Raw genomic sequence first — 21,058 nt, 5'->3', positions numbered from 1 at the left:
CGTGGGTCTAGAGACTGGCCAGTGAGCCCTGAGGCAACCACCAGGTGCAAAGTCAAACTGTGTATTCTCCAACTGGTCGACAAGTGTCGCTGGGTGAAATCAATCCACCAAACAGGCTGCTGCAAAAAATCTCCTTGTGATTACTTTGATAAATAGCAAACTGCCACAGTTCAGTTAGTAGTTTGTAGGTTGTATAGAAGCAGGTGAATGCTTGCAGGCAAACTTGCACTTTCTATGCAAAATACAATCTGCTAAAAAACAAAACCATACTAAGGAGGTTTTCAGTGCAGCACCTCAGTAGGTTGTGGTCAAGGTCAAGCATCCAGCTAACACTACTGAAGAGTGTACATTGTTAGGGTTGGCTGTGTGGCCCCAAAATGCAAAACTAGAAAGATGAGAAACAAAAATGAAAAGCAGCTTTATTGCTGAGCTCTTACAAAATACAAAGAAAAGAAGGTTAAGAGCAAATAATCAAACAACTGAGAGTCTTTTAGGAAAACATACTATGAGGATGGACACAGCCATGAGGGAGAATGCAACAATATACACACACAAGACAACGAGCGAACAGGCAACAGGTGGGAGGACAGTTGAAACCAATCGCAGATAATGAGACAGAGGAAGCGGAATTTAATACAAAGCACAAGAGACTATCAAAATAAAACAGCAAATTACTAACACTGAAACCAGGATGAGGACATATGCACTTGACACAGAGACAAAAGATAAACAAACACAGAGACAAGGTTGGAGGACAGAAGAGGAATACAAAAGAGAAAAATAAAACATCCATGCAACTAAAGGCACAGATAACAGGAACAGAACCATTACACCAGGCCATCTGAAAACCAAAAGCACAGACTAAACCTAAAGAACTTCAGAGCAGGAGCACAGAGCAGCATTAAATTACACCAGAGGGAACTTGTATAAGATAAGGGGGGGACAAGACATGTAAACCCTAAGAAATAACACAAAGACAAATATGCAGAATGCAGAACCATAATACAGATGTCAAAATAAAAATTAGCAAGTTAGAGAAAATGTAAACATCCCAAAACTCAAAGCCATGGGAACCATGACCTAAACATAGTAATGTTTTTCTTTATTTTAATTTTATTTCTTCTGGAGGGGGTTAAGTGGCAGGTGATTTCAAAAGAAACGAAGAAAATTGCTTAACAGAAAACCAACCATGTGTCTGCAAGTTGAAGCTGCAGTTGCTCCCAGAGAGAGGAAATAAAGCATCAAAGAGAGGCTTAATTTTTTTTTCCCTTATATTAATATGGCGTGCAGTTCAGTTAGCTTTGCACAAAAATAACTGGTAGTAAAAATCATCCAAAAAGCTGCTTTTACTTTTGGTACATAGAGTCTTCAGAATCTGCACTTTCCTACTTAAAGAAGTTGACTCTGTATTTCTGTTTTTACCAGAATACTTTTTAATCTGCACTTCTTCTATTTAAGTTACGTGCAACCACATCCCAGCCAGATGGGGGACTACACATTGTTGCCTAGTGACCAGGCTGTCAGCTGCAGGCCTCTAGTCAGGCTCAAAGTGAAAAGCCTGACTGTAACAGTCGGCCAAACTAAAGTCAAGATCAGGTTTTCTCAAAAATTTAATAATCATCATATCAGAAACTGACTGTGTGCTCTTATTAATTATGTTAATGTTATTTTATGTTGTGGTCACTAATATCACAAACATAAATACAAATGATTTGTTTTTCCCAAAGTAACATTAGTATTTTTACTTCTATTCAGAGAGATCTGGCGTATATTTTCATCTGGTTAAGTCATTTTTTGGAAGAGATTTGATATTATTATCTGCGTTCAGTCAAAAGCAGGACAAGTTTTTTAGAGCTACCAGAACTTTTTCTGTAATTTTACACTTTTATCATGTAGAAGAACTCAGATGTGTTGTTGAAATTTCAGCTTCTTTATCTTATATTAGCACATCTCAAGTATTAAATGTGTCATTAAATGTCCTTTCACTGATATAAAGTGGAGTTTCACTCATCCGGCCCACTCAAGGTCAAAGTGGGCTGTATGTGGCCCTCGGTGTAAAATGAGTTAGACGTCCCTGCTCTGCCAGGACTTTTGCCTCAACTGCCGTTATGCTCAATTTTGTACTCTGAACGTTTTTACTGACTAAACTGAACCAGCATTTGTTTTGAGTTGTTTGGTATTCATGTGCACATTTTTATGTATTTCCAGCTTTAAAAATAAAAAAATCAATGCTCTGATGCTTTTATCGCACAGTTTGAATTGTAAGGTTCACCAAAGTCAGCTGCTCAACACAGATACCAAAATAACTAAATTCTGGCACCAAGTAGATTCCATTTGGTTTGGATTATTTTGTTATCTGTAATGTACAGATGGATTCAACATTTTTGCCATTTTTTTTGATTCGCGAGGTTCGTAAAATTGGCCCAGCTCGGACACCAGGGACACACAATCCCATTAAACTGAGTCGCTGATTGCGGAAAGCATTTGGAAATGTGATTAATTCCCATCTTTTTTTCTTTTTTTGTCTTTTAACAGCTTGACTGGAATAGGAACAAACACATCATTAAATCAGCAATGTCCCACTGTCATCGTTATGAAACTCAGTTTGACGCCAACATCTTTCATTAAAAAAACATGCAGCCTTTCAGGGTCCCGTGTTCCCTCTGTATGGAAACATGACGCTAATCATGGACACGGTGCACGCAAAGCCTGGGGAAAACTGCTCTCGTCTTTAGGAGCGTTTTTCAAATAATACCATTAAAAAATAATAATTGATGAAGTTGGCTCAGAGCAAAGGCACTAAGCCCTTTAAAAGCTTTCCATCGTCTTACAATACAATTTCCAAATCAATATTTCATTAACTGGATAGAGGTGCAATGTTCCTTGTTAATAAAGAAGGTTTGGCTCAGCACAGAGTTAATGTTTAGCTTTAGTGAATTTTAGGAAGGAGGCACTGTAGCTTCTGATGGCCTCCCACACTTTCAGTATATTCGCTACCCCTCCAGTACACAGTCTCACACATGCATCATCCTCCCTCTTATGGTTTCTGCACTTATGGGCCTTTTTATGACTGGTGTCTGATGTCCAGCATCGCCAGGCATCCGGTGACTTTCCTAGTGGCAAGTCAGAAAACAAATATGAGCTATTTACTTGTCAGAGAAAATGCAACACTGTAGCTACAGAGTTACGTTTAGAACAGCATTAGCTTAAGACACTGCATTCATTGCACTACATTAGCGTACTTAGAATTTTGGTAAACTTAGTCAGATTCATGACCACAGCTAATAATCATCTCTAACTGGTAAGAGGGGCTGCATCGCATAAACACACCGCTGTGATAGCTACATCGGCATTCAGATTCACCCTTCTATCCATTTTCTTAACCACCAACAACAGGGCTGCAGTCGGGCTGAAGCCTGTCCCAGCTGACAGTGGGTGAGAGGCGAGAAACACCCAGCACAGGCTGCAAGTCCATTACCAGGATAACACAGAGAGACAGGCCACAGTTCATGCCAACACCCACACCTACTGACAATTTAGAATCACCAGTTTAACCTAATATGCAGCGAAAACCTAAGCAGGCACAGGGAAAATGTGCCTGATGATTTGACTGCTGATTTAATGAAACTGTACGAGTTGGCAAGTCAATCCCATTTAAACTGGCTTCTTTATGAACTATTTGACTGCAGGTTATGTCTTTAAATTTCTGCTTTTAAAAATGTTATTGAGGTGTGTTTAAGGTCATATGATGATATGCTTGATCCACCATGTACATCTGCTGAACGATCCATACACCCATCTTCTTATCAGGCCTAATGTCAGGGCTGGGTCTCTGGCTCCATCTGCCATTTCCTTCAGCTCTGCTGGGAGATACAGAGGTGTTCCCAAGTCAGCTGAGAGTCATAATCTCTCCAGCGTGTCCTGTGTCTGCCCTGGGGTCTCTTCTGAATTTTATCTTCCTGAGGCGTCATACTTAGGCAGGTTCCATGAGGCATCCTAATGCCCGAACCACTTCAACTGGCTTCTTTCAGCGTGGAGGAGCAGCCGCTTTGCTCTGAGCTCCTCCCAAATACCCGAGCTGCTCAGCGTATCTTTCACAATAACCACAAATTACCACTTTGGATGAAGCTGAATCTCACTGCTTGTATCTGCTGTCTTAATTAGACAACAGTATTGTCTTGTTAACTGAATCTTTAGTCACGTGGGTCTAGAGACTGGCCAGTGAGCCCTGAGGCAACCACCAGGTGCAAAGTCAAACTGTGTATTCTCCAACTGGTCGACAAGTGTCGCTGGGTGAAATCAATCCACCAAACAGGCTGCTGCAAAAAAATCTCCTTGTGATTACTTTGATAAATAGCAAACTGCCACAGTTCAGTTATTAGTTTGTAGGTTGTATAGAAGCAGGTGAATGCTTGCAGGCAAACTTGCACTTTCTATGCAAAATACAATCTGCTAAAAAACAAAACCATACTAAGGAGGTTTTCAGTGCAGCACCTCAGTAGGTTGTGGTCAAGGTCAAGCATCCAGCTAGCACTACTGAAGAGTGTACATTGTTAGGGTTGGCTGTGTGGCCCCAAAATGCAAAACTAGAAAGATGAGAAACAAAAATTAAAAGTAGCTTTATTGCTGAGCTCTTACAAAATACAAAGAAAAGAAGGTTAAGAGCAAATAATCAAACAACTGAGAGTCTTTTAGGAAAACATACTATGAGGATGGACACAGCCATGAGGGAGAATGCAACAATACACACACACACACACACACACACACACACACACACACACACACACACACAAGACAACGAGCGAACAGGCAACAGGTGGGAGGACAGTTGAAACCAATCGCAGATAATGAGACAGAGGAAGCAGAATTTAATACAAAGCACAAGAGACTATCAAAATAAAACAGCAAATTACTAACACTGAGACCAGGATGAGGACATATGCACTTGACACAGAGACAAAAGATAAACAAACACAGAGACAAGGTTGGAGGACAGAAGAGGAATACAAAAGAGAAAAATAAAACATCCATGCAACTAAAGGCACAGATAACAGGAACAGAACCATTACACCAGGCCATCTGAAAACCAAAAGCACAGACTAAACCTAAAGAACTTCAGAGCAGGAGCACAGAGCAGCATTAAATTACACCAGAGGGAACTTGTATAAGATAAGGGGGGGGACAAGACATGTAAACCCTAAGAAATAACACAAAGACAAATATCAAGAACACAGAATGCAGAACCATAATACAGATGTCAAAATAAAAATGAGCAAGTTAGAGAAAATGTAAACATGGGAACCATGACCTAAACACAGTAATGTTTTTCTTTATTTTAATTTTATTTCTTCTGGGGGGTTAAGTGGCAGGTGATTTCAAAAGAAGCAAAGAACAAGAAACAAAGATGCACTGCTTGTATCTGCTGTCTTAATTCTTTGTTCACTAGGAACAGTTTAAAGCTTAGGTGAGAGAATAAGAACGTAGGTGGGCTTGTAAATCCACAGTTCTGCCTTGGTGCTCAGCTTTCTCTTTGCCAGAGCAGATCAGCACAGCGTCCACATTACTGCACCAGTTCATCTTTCAAATTCCTGAATTACTCTTGTTACTCTTGTTCCCAAGACCCACAGATATTTCACCTTCTACACTTTGGAGGGACAGCAACTCATCCATAGCCCAGAGTGGGCACTCCACCCTTTTTCAGCTGAGAACCATGGCCTCAGACTTAAAGGTGCTAATTCTGATTCCTGCCGCTTCAGCTTGTGCTGCACACTATTGAGGTATGAGTTGGAGGATATCACTCAATCAAGCCAGAAATGTGCAGACTACTTCCTTGCACCATCCTCTGATCTTTGGCTGTGTCTCCAAATTCTGTCCTCATAAAAATTATGAGCAGAACTGGTGACAAAGTGCAGCTTTGGTGAAGTTCAAAAACAAGTCTGACTTATTACCAGATGCTCTGAGCACAGTCTGAATAGTACATGGTCTGAATAGCATTTAACAAAAGGCTCAATGCCAAATACCCCATACTCTGAAAGCATCTTCCATTGGACACTGCATATGAATATTCCAATACACAAAACACATCATGTAGATGGGAAAACTCCCACATATCATGAAGTCTCCTCAAGAGGGTAAAGAATCTGCAGTATTCCCAGACCAGGATCTATCCAATAAGAGGAAAAATGAGAACCAGTAGCAGACATGCAAATTTCTCCTTCTGTTTGTGACAGTGTTGATGAATTGCCTGTTGCTGTGGAAATACCTTCTTAGACAAGGGTAGATTGGAAGAAAAAGTAAACACATTATGACTCACCACCACGCGTTTATAGCGTTATTATTTTCCACAAGCATTAATTATAGTTTCTGAGACATGTTTCCAAAAGCTCTATCACCAAGATTTCAAATAAATACTGTCATGTTCTGGGGGTCTGTAAATAATCAAACCACTGCATTCCTGTTGTCACCCAGGGACCTCCTGCAAATGACTTGTTTTCATTCCCTTCCATCAGCTATCAAAGCACAGAAAGACAGAAAACACAGCAGATGCACACTTTGACTGTTCTCCTGTAGAGAAAGTCAAATGTTACAAAAAAAACCCCCAGCAGAACGACTTCTCATCACATTTTTGCACCAACATTTGACAGATAATTAACACGTTTCACAAGTACAATAGAAAAAGATACAAAAACTGACTGTCGTGCATTAAATGAATCAACAACACTGTGCGTGCATGCCAAGTTCTTGCATGTGGAAATACATGCGAGTTTCTGTTCAGTAAAGGAGAAAACAATGAACTGTAGAGCATCTGTGTGGACATTTGATTAAGTATTGTGGAGCTGTAATGAAATCTTCCAATGCACATGCACACTATTTGAATTACCTCAAGTCAATTTTACTGTAACAGTCTTTAATAGTATGTTCTCTGTCTCTGCCTGATGCTCATCGTCTCTGTATTATACCACTTTGTGCTGAGAGCTGCAGCACGGGTGACAAATTGAAATATTGAAATTCATCTTGATGAATTGAAAGACATGCGGTGCGTACACCCAGTAGGATTCTGTCAGATTGGTTTCTGTGTGTCGCTCGGTGGGTGTGTCATGTGGGATGCGATCGCTCGAAGAAGCCTGAAAACACACGGAGGGAAGCTGTCCTCTGCCCCATGTGAAGCGTGACTCTCAGGCCTTGAGTTGCAATATGCAGGTGAAGTCAGTCATGATGCAACAGTGACACCCAGTGCAAGGAAAATACTCGAGGAAACACATCAAGTATTTACTGATCATTGTGGATTATGGAAATTATTGATAATGTTAAAGTTATCTCATGTTTTAAATCATATAGTAATTTAAACATCCAATGCTTGAGCACTTTAAGCATGAGGGGGGGTGACTAGATTTTATAATGAAAATAAAAAGTGGGCCATACCTTTTATCACCATAATGAATCATTGTAGGGTTATTTTAAAGGGCCGGCTAGCAGAGGGGTTACTTATGTTGGGCCGACTAGGTGTTTAATGATATTCAAACAGTAGATCACTGACACTGTGGACAAAGTTAGAAATCGATGTGATCACTTCTAAAACACTTAAAGAAAAGAGAGGACTGCAATATAGCTCTCATTTGCTGTTCCTTTGCATCATGTGTAAAAACAAATACCTTTGAATAGCCAGAGTGCTTATGCTGAAGGCAGATATAATATGATTTAAACTGGGATCAGACTCATAATAATCCAAATACACATGCTGGCTCAATGGGAGAATAAAGGAGGAAATAGTGATATAGAATAGAACGGGAATGAAGTTTTTGACTGTCCCTGACTCAGGAACACACTGTACTCCCACATCTGCATTATATACTAAACTATTCTATATAGTTCACTATACTGCCAAACTGTTAATATTTCATTTCTCAAAAGCAACAAGTATTGAAGTATTGCAATGACCTCATAATTCATCAGCACAAAATCACTTTATTTAGTACTGTGAACTCAAGTGAGGCACATTTTCCCTGACAAGTGCAAAGACTGAATATAAATGTGTAAGGTGAGAAATGTTATGCTGGTTATTTTAGTTATGGAGCCTTTAGCCCAGGGGTGGCCAATCTCAGTCCACGAGGGCCGGTGTCCCTGCAGGTTTTAGATGTGTCCTCGAACCAACACAGCTGATTTAAATGGCTAAATTAGCTCCTCAACATGTCCTGAAGTTCTCCAGAGGCCTGGTAACAAACTAATCATGTGATTCAGGTGTGTTGACCCAAGGTGAGATCTAAAACCTGCAGGGACACCGGCCCTCGTGGACTGAGATTGCCTACCGCTGCTTTAGACCATGATTGCTGTTGGTGTGTGATATGGTTTTATACAGTTTAGCCTGTATGACATTGCAACCACAGATGCATAAGTGCGCTAAACTTGTATTCTCTCCAAGGGTCAGTAGGACAAGACGCAGATATCTGTATAACCAGCAACAGGACAGCTGATTGTACGTATACTAAAATGCCTTCCCTGCAATGTGTTAATTGCAATTAGCAATTTTCCTGCTGACATTATGAGCTTATTCGCTAGTCTCAAGTAACATTGAACATAACACATATTCATTTCGTAAATCATGGTACATTTTAAATGTATAAAACCAGGATATGCTCTACTGTGCAACTGACAAGTCGCTAGCCTTTGATTGTGCATGCTAGCCTTTCACTATTTCACACCTGCCATGTGGTTGTGATGTCTCTCACTGCCATCATTTACATACAGTCTGTGGTACTTATTAAGTAAATCTGTTCACCGTTTATCTTCCACATGGCTGTGAAATGACAAACTCAGAGGCATCACCAATATTATTTTTGTGGATGCAGATTTATTGTATTTCATGTGTTTTTAGAGTAAAAAAGTCTACAGGAACATAAAAAAAACTACAATTAGAAAAAAATGATGGCAGTATACTTTTTCAACGGTGGAAAACACCAGAGTGCGCTCTAGCTGACAAGGATTCAAGGTGACCACACTCACGGTGCAGTTTTTCAGCCCGCTGCTAACCTGCTGGGAATATTTAATGTTCAAAAGATCATAAGATTGTAAGTAGAGTATCCCTCATGTTATTTACCATTCATGTTGAAGAGTGAGGAGACTGTGTTGGTAGCTTCCTATTCATTCCAAAAACAAATAAGCTGTAACAACAGAACAGATGAGGACTTAAGTACTTCACTTTCTGCTTCCTCTCTTTACTCTAAGAACAGATGCGTCCCTGTCACAGAATCACAAAGATAAAGACTATAAGGTAAGGATGTTGTTGCTGTTTTTGTCTTCTTCTTCTAGGGGAAAAGAGGTGAACGTCATTTCATTGGAGGCTGTCCAGAGAGCTAACAAAGTGTTCCATGTCTGGATTTGTTTCTCAAGGGCAAAGCATCCAGCGCCGGCCAGCAGGCAGCCTGCTCTGCCGCTTTTATGCCGAAGATTTCATTTGGGAGCTAACACTATTTTGCGGCTGTCGTTCTCTGCACACTGCCACCGCAGAGAGGCTGGGAAAAAAACATAAAATGGAAAAGTTAAAAGGAAATGAATAACACCCTCAGGCACTCCCCACACAACTGGCTTCTGATTTCTATTTGTTTCTCAATCCGAGCCTCTGCTGAGCCGCCCAGCACACTGACCGACAACAGACATTAAAAACAAATGAAAGAAAGCATCATGGCATCTCATTCTTTCATCAAGGTGTGTGTGTGTGTGTGTGTGTGTGTGTGTGTGTGTGAGGTGGTCTGGGTTGTGTAGCGCATACGCCTGTGTACAGAAGTGTTTTCAATGCACAATTTCACCCGTCATGAATAATGAACTCCAGACAACTTAAATCTCTCCTCAACTTAATTCCCAGTGCTGGCAGCACGTTTGCTTGTCTTGTTGCAGGATGAGTTCATGCTTGGAAAGATATGATACATAATTCACCCCATGTAACCACCGAACTCCAACATGGCATCCCTGTGGAGGGGTGACGGGAGAGGTGTTGCTGTATGGAATCATAGTTCCTCATTTTTGATCATTTATTTATGTGACGTGTGAAAACCACAGCGCACAAAAAAACCCTCATAAATATTTCATCATATCAGTCACTTTGGACAAAAGGTATTAGGATTCTGGAAACCGTGCATAACTTTTGCATTGACTTACCCTGCGTGCTGTTGTGGTTATTGGAGACTAGCCTGAACTGATTCACATGCAGTTTAGTTCAAACATTATTTAAATCACCAAACCAAGCAGAGTCCACTCACTGCTGTTACTGATGAGCCTGGTATGCTGCGTAATCCTGCACCACCACCTTTCCACACGTTAGTCTTCACGATCATAAATACTGATTAGAAGTTTATTTCTGGGAGCTAGGGGAAGAAATTCTGTCATGCTCGTGGGGAATCTGAAAACTCTATCAGGAATGGGGGGAAAAAAACCCAAAAAGAAAGACAAACTAAGGCAAACTTCCTGGTTCAATAAAAAAGCTCATTTTTGTATCTTAGCATTTCCTTAATCTCAATCCTACTTGCACATTGACATCAGTAAGATGAATTTTTTATTTCATTTATTTTTTACTTTTTATTTGTATTTTTTGATGACCCTCGCAGCAACATGCGCATTTCCCCAGCGTGGGATTAAAAGTCTTTGTCTGTTGGTTTATTTACCCATAGTCTAAATCTAATGTATGTATGGAAGTGTGTATGTTGGAATGAATGTAAGACTGTACGTGTGGCTCATGTGTTTTAAAATCCACCCCAACAATATGGGGGGGGGGGGGGGGGGACATTGAAGCTCAAGATTTAACAGTGAGGTAATGGAGCAGATAAAAAATGGCCTGGTTAAATGTGTTTTGTTTTACTGAGTGGTAGAAGCAAATAGCAGTGCCTCACAAATCCTGAAAGAAGTCCACTGCCTGTGCAAACCATTGGTGCAAACACAGTCAGTGGACCAAACCACTGTGAGGTACATGAGAGGGGTGCGGTGCCACCCCAGCTGCACTTTTAGCTCCACCCCTGCAAAGATGTAGCTTTTTATATGTTTTTTTTAAACAGATCTACATTTATATACTATGACTTTGACATAGTGGAAGAAGTATCGTCCCCAGCATCCATTTCCAGAATGTTTAACAGTAACAGAAACAGGATCAGCTGATTCAGTTCTGGTTCACAGGGACCCCAGACAGGTCACCAGTCTGCTGCAAGGCCAACACACAGAAACAGACAAGCATTCCCACTCATATAATAATTATAAGTGATGATATTGCTAAATCCACTTGTTTGTCATGCAAATGAAAGTCACCGGTTGTTACCTGTTACCTCTAATGAGGGATTTATGTTCTACTGTTTGTGTCTGTTTGACTAAGCAAACAGAGGAATTGTGGGAATTCAACAAATCTCCAGAGTCCTGACACCCAACAGCTACTGCATGTAGATCTGGCCAAGGCACTACCGCACCAGGACACTGAGAAAGCTCAGAAGAACCAGAGGATCTTCTTCGGGTCACCAGGCGAAATCTTATCAAATATTTTGTACTCCTGAAGCGACTCTAATGATCGCTGCTTAATTAACTGACTGTGTGGATAAATTCAATTCACCGAACTTTCTTCAGTGTATTTAAAACATAATCATTAAAACAACTCCTTGCTTAGATGGTACTTCTGTTTTGACTCTTTACATTCATGCACTGCTCAGAGGACCAGCTTCTCCAGAGACTGTGATCTGCTCTCCACGCTCTGCATCATCCTTCTGGGTCATTAAAGCCCTCACGTCTCCTCCTCAAATGAAACAGCTTAGCCTCTTTTATGTACTGCTGACCTGGGCTGTAGAACACCTCGCTGGCCTCCTACTTGCAAATGGACAGGTGAATTCCTGAGAGCTAAAATGAGAGCTGCTGATACTGGGAGGTGCTGAAAGGTCTTTGCGGGGCAGTAAATGGTAAACAATGTATTTATCAGCTTATCTAAGAAATGCAAATTTGATTATAACATGTTTAGATGCATTGATGCTGTCTGGGTGTTTGCCACCACCTGGAATAGGCTCCTGTAACCTGTCATAAGATGCATCAGCAGTAAGGTTTATTGATGGATGGATAATGTCATTGATTAGTGTCAAAAATGAATATTGTCTGATATTGTAAAAAATCAAAGATGAATGTTGGTTTCCATCACAAAAACTCAGTATGACTATATTGATAGACTTAAACTAGATGCCTACTTGTTCTAAACTGTAAATAAAATCCAAACATGTATTTCTTGTCTGTGTGTGTGTGTGTGTGTGTGTGTGTGTGTGTGTGTGTGTGTACACTGTAAAAAAAGAACATTCAGGTTGTAACCTCAGCTGAGAGAGAATGAAGAGAAAAAAAAGGAGATAAAGCCTGTTGCTGTTTGCTGAAGTCAGTGCTTTTGTGTATGTGTGCTGTGGGACCAAGACAGCCTCCAACCTGAGATTGAGGGCACTTGTCTGCTGAAATTGGGGCCAGCAAATGGCATTTTATTTGAAAATGTACTCAGAACTGCTCAGACCTGATGTGGGCTTTGGAGGGACGGTGACAGGCAAATACACAAACTCACATCACGGACAGGAACATAAAAGCCAATTAGGAACAGCAGAGACCAAGGCTCTGGGCTTCGACAAAACACTGCGACCTTTCGAAAGTACAAATTCCCAATGAGGAAACACTTTGATGTCTCCTCCTGAGCGTCATTTCCAACGCATTCAATTCAATTTATTTTGGAGAATAACAGACATTAATGACGAGCGTGTCTGAGAAATCCAAAAGAAAAAGGCAAGCAATAAATAGATGAACACATGAAAGACACTGCATTAAGCAAACATAATTGCATTCCTTGGGAGCTTTAGATAAGAAAGCAAAGGCAGCGGAGGAGTGGATTCAAGTAGCAAATTGAGGTTGAACAGTTAACAACGAGGCCGAGCTTTATAAAGACACCTGTTGCTACCTGTGAAATCTCATTGTAAACACTGAATATTTTTCCTCCATTCTTCAGACGAGGCTTCCCAGCCAAGCAACTCACTTTCAGCTTATGGATTCCTGCAGCTCTGATAGTGTCTGCGAGTCAGACTCTCACAGAGCTGGCATCGAAGTGAAGGGATGAAAACCAGCAATGCTGGCAGATTTGCTTCAGGGGAGGAGCCGTAGCAACTGCTGTCACCCAAACATGCTTACCACATACAGAGGAGGAAGGCTGTGACAGGGTGACACTTGGGGTCTGTTTTCACCTGGGCATGCACTGCAGGAACTATGAGGTTTTCTTGAGGTGCTGTAGGATGCTTTTTCCACACATGCAGCCATTTTGTGGCAGCAGTGGGATGAAAGGCACAGCTGAGGGAGTGTCACTGCTACATCAGAGGCAAATTGCAGTGTTCATGTCAGACGTTGCTGTGGTGTGTGCAAAGCTGTTAAAAGTAAAAAATCCTCTTTTTTTTTTTCTTACATCTGCTCACAAACTTCCAGGAATGTGCAACTTTTAAATTGGCTGCACAGCTGGTTTTCAGCTCTAGATGGCTACAGCACCAACAGATTATTTCTAACAGATGCTGTGGCACAACACTGCCCCCAACAAACACTGTGAAATCTAAAGCAATATATTTGATGTAGAGCTAACTGCTTCATTATAAAGTAATAATTAGAATATTTAATTTATCCTGTTCAGGGTTGTGGGGTTGGTGAGAGCTAAGTACGCTCTGATCAGGTGACCAGCCCAGGGTGTACACACACACACACACACACACACACACACACACACACCCATTTACACTTAAATTTAGAGTCAGCAGTTAATGTAACATGCATGTCTTTGGACTGTGGGAGGAAACCAAACTTCTCAAAGAGAACCCACTCAGGACCAGAGACAACATGCAAACCCCACACTGAAAGGCAATTTCTATAAAATAATAGAAAATAATTCTATAGAAATGATCATATGTGCATTGCTGACAAGCTTCTGATATTTTGTTTTTAAATGTTATTGTGGCATCCTGCAAAACTGCATTTGTATGTCTCCCAGCAGCAAACCTTTAATTCTAAAACAGAGTTTTTATTTATTATGAGGTTGCAGGTGTGGACGAAAAGAAGGTCAATCAAAAACGCACAAACTTAGTTTGAAATGCGTGTTCAGCTCAGCACAGTTACAGCCGAAACCAATACGAGCACTGGAGTTGGTACTAGCCCTCAAACTGATGTTGATTTGAATTAGCATTTTAATACAGAATATACATTAAAATATATTATTTGGGATGCCTATTTGTCATAAGAACGAGACACAAAAATACTTTTATTTACATAAAATATTTGGGGTTAATCAGGTATTTTATTTTATTTTTTATTTTTTTTAAATGACATCAGAAACAGCAGTATGCGACATTACGTGATGGCAGAGCTTCAGTTCATCCTTTGTCATTTTTTTTTTTTTTTTTTAAATCAGGTATTTTAGTAATTTAAACCCTACTGGAATATATCATCAATATGTTTGATGTTATATTGAAACTTCTGACTGTATCAGCCCACATTTCACTGAACTCTTTGACTTTATAAGCAGATGTTGAAGAAGTGGGAATTCTTAATGTGTAATGGCAGGAACTGAAATGTACTCCCCTTCAGTTATATAATACACACTTGTATAAATTCAGCCCTTTCTTTCTACAAAATAAAAGCTTGTTTTTCCTGATAATACACTTGATTACTTTAGGCAGATTATGAAACATAATAAAAAATAAATAATTTAAGTCTTTTCTTATTTCTGCACGCTAATTGTATTTTTCATAAAAAATATTGTTGTAAAAATAAGGCTCAGAAATTCTCATGTATTTATTTACAGAAAAAAAAATGATACATACACATAAAAATGGTTACAGTGAGATTGAAATGGTGTCAGATGTCTGCTCTACAGACTGTGGATGATGGTTCGGTTCTTCAGGGACTGGACGTACTCTTTGGCCTGGTCAAAGCTAGTCTTCTTCTCAATTTTGGGTGGTGCGCCCTCCACCAGCTTGACGAAGTAGTGGCAATAAACTTTGTCCATTATGCCAAACATACCCCTGCCGTGGTAACGGATCCGTTTCAGGTACTTCCCTTTGCCAGAATACGACTCGGCTGCAGGAGCAAAGAAAGGATGGGAACAGAGTGAAGTTGAAAGAGGGCAAAAGATTTGGAGGAAGAGAAAGAGAAGGGATAAGTTTTAATTTGGAAGAGTGCCCCGCGACGAAAACAGGCCAAAGTAATGAAGGCTGTGCCGGTGGACTTCAGGCTTCTCTGTAATAATGTTTGCAACTCCACATGAATTACTCTGCACAGCATCTCATCTTAAACAAGGCAACAAGCTACCTGCTTTCCATTACTAAAGGTCATTTGCTCACTTTTAAAGGCATCTTCTTGCCTTTGGTGAGAGTGTGTGAATTGATTTGACATTTTCAAGTAGTTTCAGAAAAAAAAAAAAAAATCTTTGAAAAATGTCCCAAAAATAATAATAAAATATTTAAACAATATTGCATCTTTAACTTAAAAGCATGCATATTTAGTGCATGTTTTTATTCTTGACAACTTTATGTTAAGACACAAGAGCCTCATAGAGGTTAGCACACTGCATTTACACAGCAGACCATCTACCTAGAGGCTCTGCTCTGGTACTAATGTGCAGATGTTCACACTCACCTACAAACAGGTTGGATTTGTACTCTACATTGTGATTCTTCACTGCCATCTCCTGAGCTTCAAGAAGGACCTGAAACACACAGGCAAACATTTATTCATAAACTTCAAGCTCATAAAGGATGATGTTAGAATGGTGTGTGAACACAGCTCAAACATCTGTAGCATAAGCAGTGAAACCAGGAACGCTTTAATCCAACAGGAATTTGATTAATCTTCACTCTGAGATTGTGTGCACACAAACACACGGTAACAACCAGTTAAAAGGGTGAACATGCAGCTCCAAACCTCTTTCATTATTTTTGCTCCTTTCTTGTCATTAAACTCCAGCTGTGCAATGGCCTCATCGATGCTCATCCCTCTGATCTGGGAAAAAAAAAATTAAAAAGAGGCTGGACTAAATAATCAAATCAAAGTTTCTGAACAGCTGTTAGGACGGCAAGATGCTGGACTGCTTTTTAACTCTGGCATTGAGCTTAAGCCTACAAACCAGAGCAAGTCTATGAGAACATGTGCCACAAACAGTGGAATGTGTGCACATACACAGTCTAGCGTTTTGAGATAGAACATATTTAAAAGAATCCAATTGTCTTGGACTAATGTGAAGTATGAAGAACAAACTGAATATATGATGATCATGACACAAGAAAAGTGATTTTTCAAAATTACAGTGTTTTAAATAAAGAAGCTGAAATAGCTCCTTGAGCATTTCTGATCAGATGACAACTTTAAAATATGATGCTAACTCTAAGTTCACGTCATTACTTATGGCTGTACACTACAGATCAGGATGGAGCTGTTGAATGATTTGAATATATAGTATGTCTTACCATTTTGGCCAAATACCACATTTTGTCTTTGCTGTACTTAATCTGCCTCCTACTGTGGTGAATCTCCTGTGGGAAGAAAAGACTTCTATCAGCTCCTGTTCAGGACATCTTTTCACTCTGCATCACACACTGGCAGAAAGACTCACTGCTGGTCTGCGAGGCTCATCAGGCAGCTGAGGTGGATACACTTTTAGGTTCCTCCTCTCCCAGGTTTTGGATTCCAGGGATGCGCTGGTGTGGAGACATGAGATCTGCTGGGAGCCACCTAGAATCTGTAACCTGGGAACGTGGAGAAAATGTTTCTGAGGTGGGTTCAGTCCAGTAGTGTGAGGCAGGTGTACACCACATCTGTCCATCTGTTATTTTCCACTTATTTAAAGTCAAGTCATTGTGGCAGCAGGCCAAGCAGGGTAGTCCTGACATCATTCTCCCCAGGAAGAGAGATGAGGAGGATAGGAGAGGGGGAAGGAACACTCCACTTATCACTTACTCCCCTGGAGGAACTGGAAAGTGATGCTTTGTAATAAAGACTTTCTGGTGTTGTTAATATTGTTTCCACTATTGAGCCGGTAAGAGATGGATCCTGTCTTTGGTGCTTTGGGGTTTTCTTTTATTAAACTTATGTATGCTATTTACTTTTCTCCCCCCCTTCCTTCCCTTTGGTAACTGCACTCAACTTCACTCAGATCAAATCCCAGTCAGACAATTATGGGAGGCTTAAGAATGGATTTTTTTTTTTTTTTATAAAATAACCTGCAGTTCATTAGCCTTCACAGTAATTTTTTAACCTCTCCCCGTCTAAGTGCATTATTCCGACATGCTTCAGAAAGACAATAATAGTCCCTGTTCCTAAGAAACCCCAGCCCAGCTGCTTAAATGACTTTTGCCCCATAGCACTGATGTCTGTGGTCATGAAAGGTGCTGAGAAACTGATCATAACTTCCATCACTTCTTCCCTGGCTGCCACTCTGGACCCTCTAAAATATGCGCAGATCTGATGTCAAAGAATGACAAATCTGACTGCCAGGATGAGATTAACCACCTGTTGACTGCTGTAAGGAGAACAATCTCAAGATTAATGCCGGTAAGACCAATGAGATGATAGTGGACATTAGAGCAGGGTGATATAACCAAAAATATTTATCACGATATACATCTGAAAATACTTTACAACTCAACAACTTTATTAGTGCAAAAAACCCCCAAAAAACAAACCCATCAATGTATTTTTACTTAAACTAGCAGCTTTTTTTTTATGTGCATCAAAGTTCTATAAAAATTTAACAGTGCAAATGCAAATTCCTTGCTGACAGTTTAACCAAAAGGCGTTTCCAGTGGAAACTGGCCGACACATCCTCAGCATAACCATGTATAATATGCACAAAACTTAAAAAGAGGTTATACACACACAATACGGTAACATTATGTTGAAGCACAGTACGTATCACTCCGCCAGGCTCCTGACTACGATAGCCGTAATGCTCCGACAATCCATCAAGCGGTTCAGCTTTGTAGCTTAGCAAAGTCGTACTAAATATTTGACAGATTTTCAAGCACCGTGTACATAAAATAGTTTCGAGGTCAGTAAACACAACTACAATTCATACATAAGGCACACTGAATTATACAGGGCACTGTTGATTTTCAGAAAAATCAAAGGATTGATTGTAAGTGTGCCGTATTTTCCAAAAAACACTGTAACGACAACGGCCCGCTAGCATGCTCTACCAAAAATAGTGCTTTGTTGTGTGTCTGACGGACGAAAGCTAAACCAGTTCCATACCACTGAAGCTGCAGCATTTTTACAAACTGGTTCATCCGTTTCATTCAACGATCCACTTTCGCCCTTTTCATTCTCTGTCGCCGCCATGCGTGTATGAAAACAAAGGCACTGCGCATGCGCATTTTACCCATATTCTATCGCAATATTTCATTTTCTTATCGTTGCCCAACATTATTATTACCGTGAACGGTATGATATGGCCCAGCCCCAGTGGACATTAACATGAAACAGCAGAAAAGTTTCTACCCTCTAAGCATTAAAGGAGCCCTGGTGGATAACTGGATAACTTCAAATACCTTGATGTTTACATGGTAAATGGTAAATGGCCTGCATTTGTATAGCGCTTTTCTAGTCCATAGGACCCCAAAGCGCTTTACACTACATTCAGTCATTCACCCATTCACACACACATTCACACACTGGCGATAGCAAGCTACATTGTAGCCACAGCTGCCCTGGGGCGCACTGACAGAGGCGAGGCTGCCGGACACAGGCGCCACCGGGCCCTCTGACCACCACCAGTAGGCAAACACGGGGTTAGTATCTTGCCCAAGGACATTTGGCATGCAGCCAGGATGCAGCCTGGGATCGAACCACCGACCTTCTGATTAGTGGCTGACCTGCTCTGCCACCTGAGCTACAGCCACCCCACATCATCCTAGACACCCCACTGGTAAAGAAAGCCCATCAATGCCTCTACCAACTCAGATGATTAAAGAACTTCAAACTTCCACCCAGGAAAAACTTCAATAGAGAGAATCATTCCCAAGATAGGGAGGTGCACCCAACGGGACATATACATCAAATGCTGCAGATCTGAGCCAATAGGATCTCACCAGATCCCGGCGACCCGAAAAGACTGTCCACTAAACTTGAGATGAGATGCTACCATGTGCTGCTGCCAGGACAGAAGAAACTGAGGTGCTGCTTTAACCCTGAAGCTGAACCATGTTGGGGGGGGGGGGGGGGGTTACCACTACGGAATTCCAAAAAAAAAATGCAATAATTTATCTATGACTATCAAATATACAATAAACATAACAACATAAAATATAAAATATTAGAAAATATCAGGAGAAAGTAACGGACCCCTGGAGTTGTGTCACTGGTGTTACACTGTAAGAATTTCCTACAGTTCTATAAGGAATTGCTCGTGAGAAGAACAGAGTCTCTTCATTCATCAGAATTCTTCTTTGTTGTTTCATAATTTCATATGAAGGTTTTAGCTGAACTCGATGGTGTTGCTGTGTGTTTGCCATATTCAGCTTGTTAATAATTTTACATCCATCAAATTTCCAACAAATATTTTAACTGTTAAGCAAATAAATTGTGGCACAAATATCATACAATCACAATTACAACAAACCTGACTGAAAATAATACATCATAATGAATCCTAATAAAAGATCCTTATTTGTTGCATTATTATTATTATTATTATTATTATTATTATTATTATTATTATTAATAATAAGTCAGCACATGCAGTCTGTAAGCAAATGTACAAAAACATTTTTTTTCAAATCATTAAGCTTACATTTTTGAACATATAAATTCAATACGCTAATTAAAGGTTTAAAGGTTATTAAGATTTGTTTTCCATATCCTATAAATCAGACATTTCAGTTTAATGACCCTGTTCCACATTAACTGCATTATATTGCACGCTAGAGTTGACTGGGGAGTAAATAGTAAGGGTGTTGCTGGTTCTGAAGAGCACTGGGATGTCCTATTTGTAGAAAATATTTGTGACTTTCTCTGAGACAAAAACTGGTTTATCTCAACTGTCACACAAGCTAAGCCACATAGTGCATGCAGTACAGCAAGGAGTGCTCAGATCTGCACACAGGAGAAACCCAACAGTCGGTTCACAACAGGACAAGACCCAACTGTACATGTGCACCAAAAGCATGAAGGTCACTCTTTCAGTGATGCCAGTGTTCACATAATAGTCATGGTCTCATGATGGGTGATCAAAAATAGATCAACGACCCTCAGGACTACCTTCAAAGGATATAAACCCACCTAGAAAATTAAATAAGCGGGACTATACATCATTTCTTTTCTTTTTTTTTTTATAAACTGAAGCAACATCTTGGATGAGAGATGAAACGTCTTTACAAACCTAAAGAAATCCAATAACCTTCTTTTTCTCCCAAGACTAACTATGCTCAGTTTCTTGGTTACCTAAACTTGAAGAAATAGCGGCTGTAAAATTAAGATAACTTCCTACACTGTCTTCAATTGATACCCGGAATTCCCACTCTAATGATGCAGGACTGGGTAACATAAAAAGTCAATCTGAGCTGGATTTGTCCTTCTGCAGAGAGCGTTAGCGGTACAGCTAACCTGCCACTCGTATTGATGCACTTACCGTGAGAGTAACACCGAAGGTATACTCCTAATAAAAGAGACACCTGAAAACGAGAAGACATCACTTTACTCAAACTGTAGACGAGGTTTATTATAAATACAACGAAACGGTCAGCTATTGGCTAATATATCTGCATTTCTCTCACCACGTCCTGTCATTCCAGCCGCCATGTTGGTTTTTTACGACATTCATGCCTTCGCTTTATGGCAGTGTCAATATTAGTCTATTGCGTTTTCACAACGCATGTAATTCCTTTACTTTAGTTATTTATCGTCATTTAAATGTCGTGTTAAAAGGGAAATTAATAAATAGCTTTTGTTTTTGTTCAAAATAAATTTTGGAAATTATTGCTTTTAACTCGACAACCTGGGATTTTAGATTGTCTCAGCTAGGCTTCCGTCGTAAGCACCGGTA

At 40.2% G+C, this 21,058-nt stretch overlaps 1 protein-coding gene and 1 long non-coding RNA gene across 2 annotated transcripts; one reads left to right on the top strand and one right to left on the bottom strand.

Moving 5' to 3' along the window:
* The first annotated feature begins 8,275 nt into the window (after nucleotides 1–8,275).
* Nucleotides 8,276–9,704, top strand: LOC113030815 (uncharacterized). Its single transcript, XR_013911797.1, has 3 exons — nucleotides 8,276–8,336; nucleotides 8,423–8,476; nucleotides 9,310–9,704. It is a non-coding gene; the product is annotated as an uncharacterized LOC113030815 (long non-coding RNA).
* Nucleotides 9,705–14,793: 5,089 nt separating this feature from the next.
* mrpl22 (mitochondrial ribosomal protein L22) lies at nucleotides 14,794–21,051 on the bottom strand. The gene is made up of 7 exons (XM_026181576.2): nucleotides 20,790–21,051; nucleotides 20,645–20,687; nucleotides 16,634–16,766; nucleotides 16,488–16,553; nucleotides 15,946–16,023; nucleotides 15,661–15,730; nucleotides 14,794–15,102 (listed from the first exon to the last, which is right to left on the bottom strand). Exons 1-7 carry the CDS (start codon nucleotides 20,812–20,814, stop codon nucleotides 14,894–14,896), a joined length of 624 nt encoding a protein of 207 aa, XP_026037361.1. The 5' UTR covers nucleotides 20,815–21,051; the 3' UTR covers nucleotides 14,794–14,893.
* Between the last annotated feature and the right edge of the window lie 7 nt (nucleotides 21,052–21,058).

This window comes from Astatotilapia calliptera, chromosome 10 (assembly GCF_964374335.1).
Source record: "Astatotilapia calliptera chromosome 10, fAstCal68.1, whole genome shotgun sequence".
Lineage (NCBI taxonomy): Eukaryota > Metazoa > Chordata > Actinopteri > Cichliformes > Cichlidae > Astatotilapia > Astatotilapia calliptera.
The sequence above is the reverse complement of the archived record's forward strand: the minus strand, read 5'-3'. Positions and strand labels throughout refer to the sequence as shown.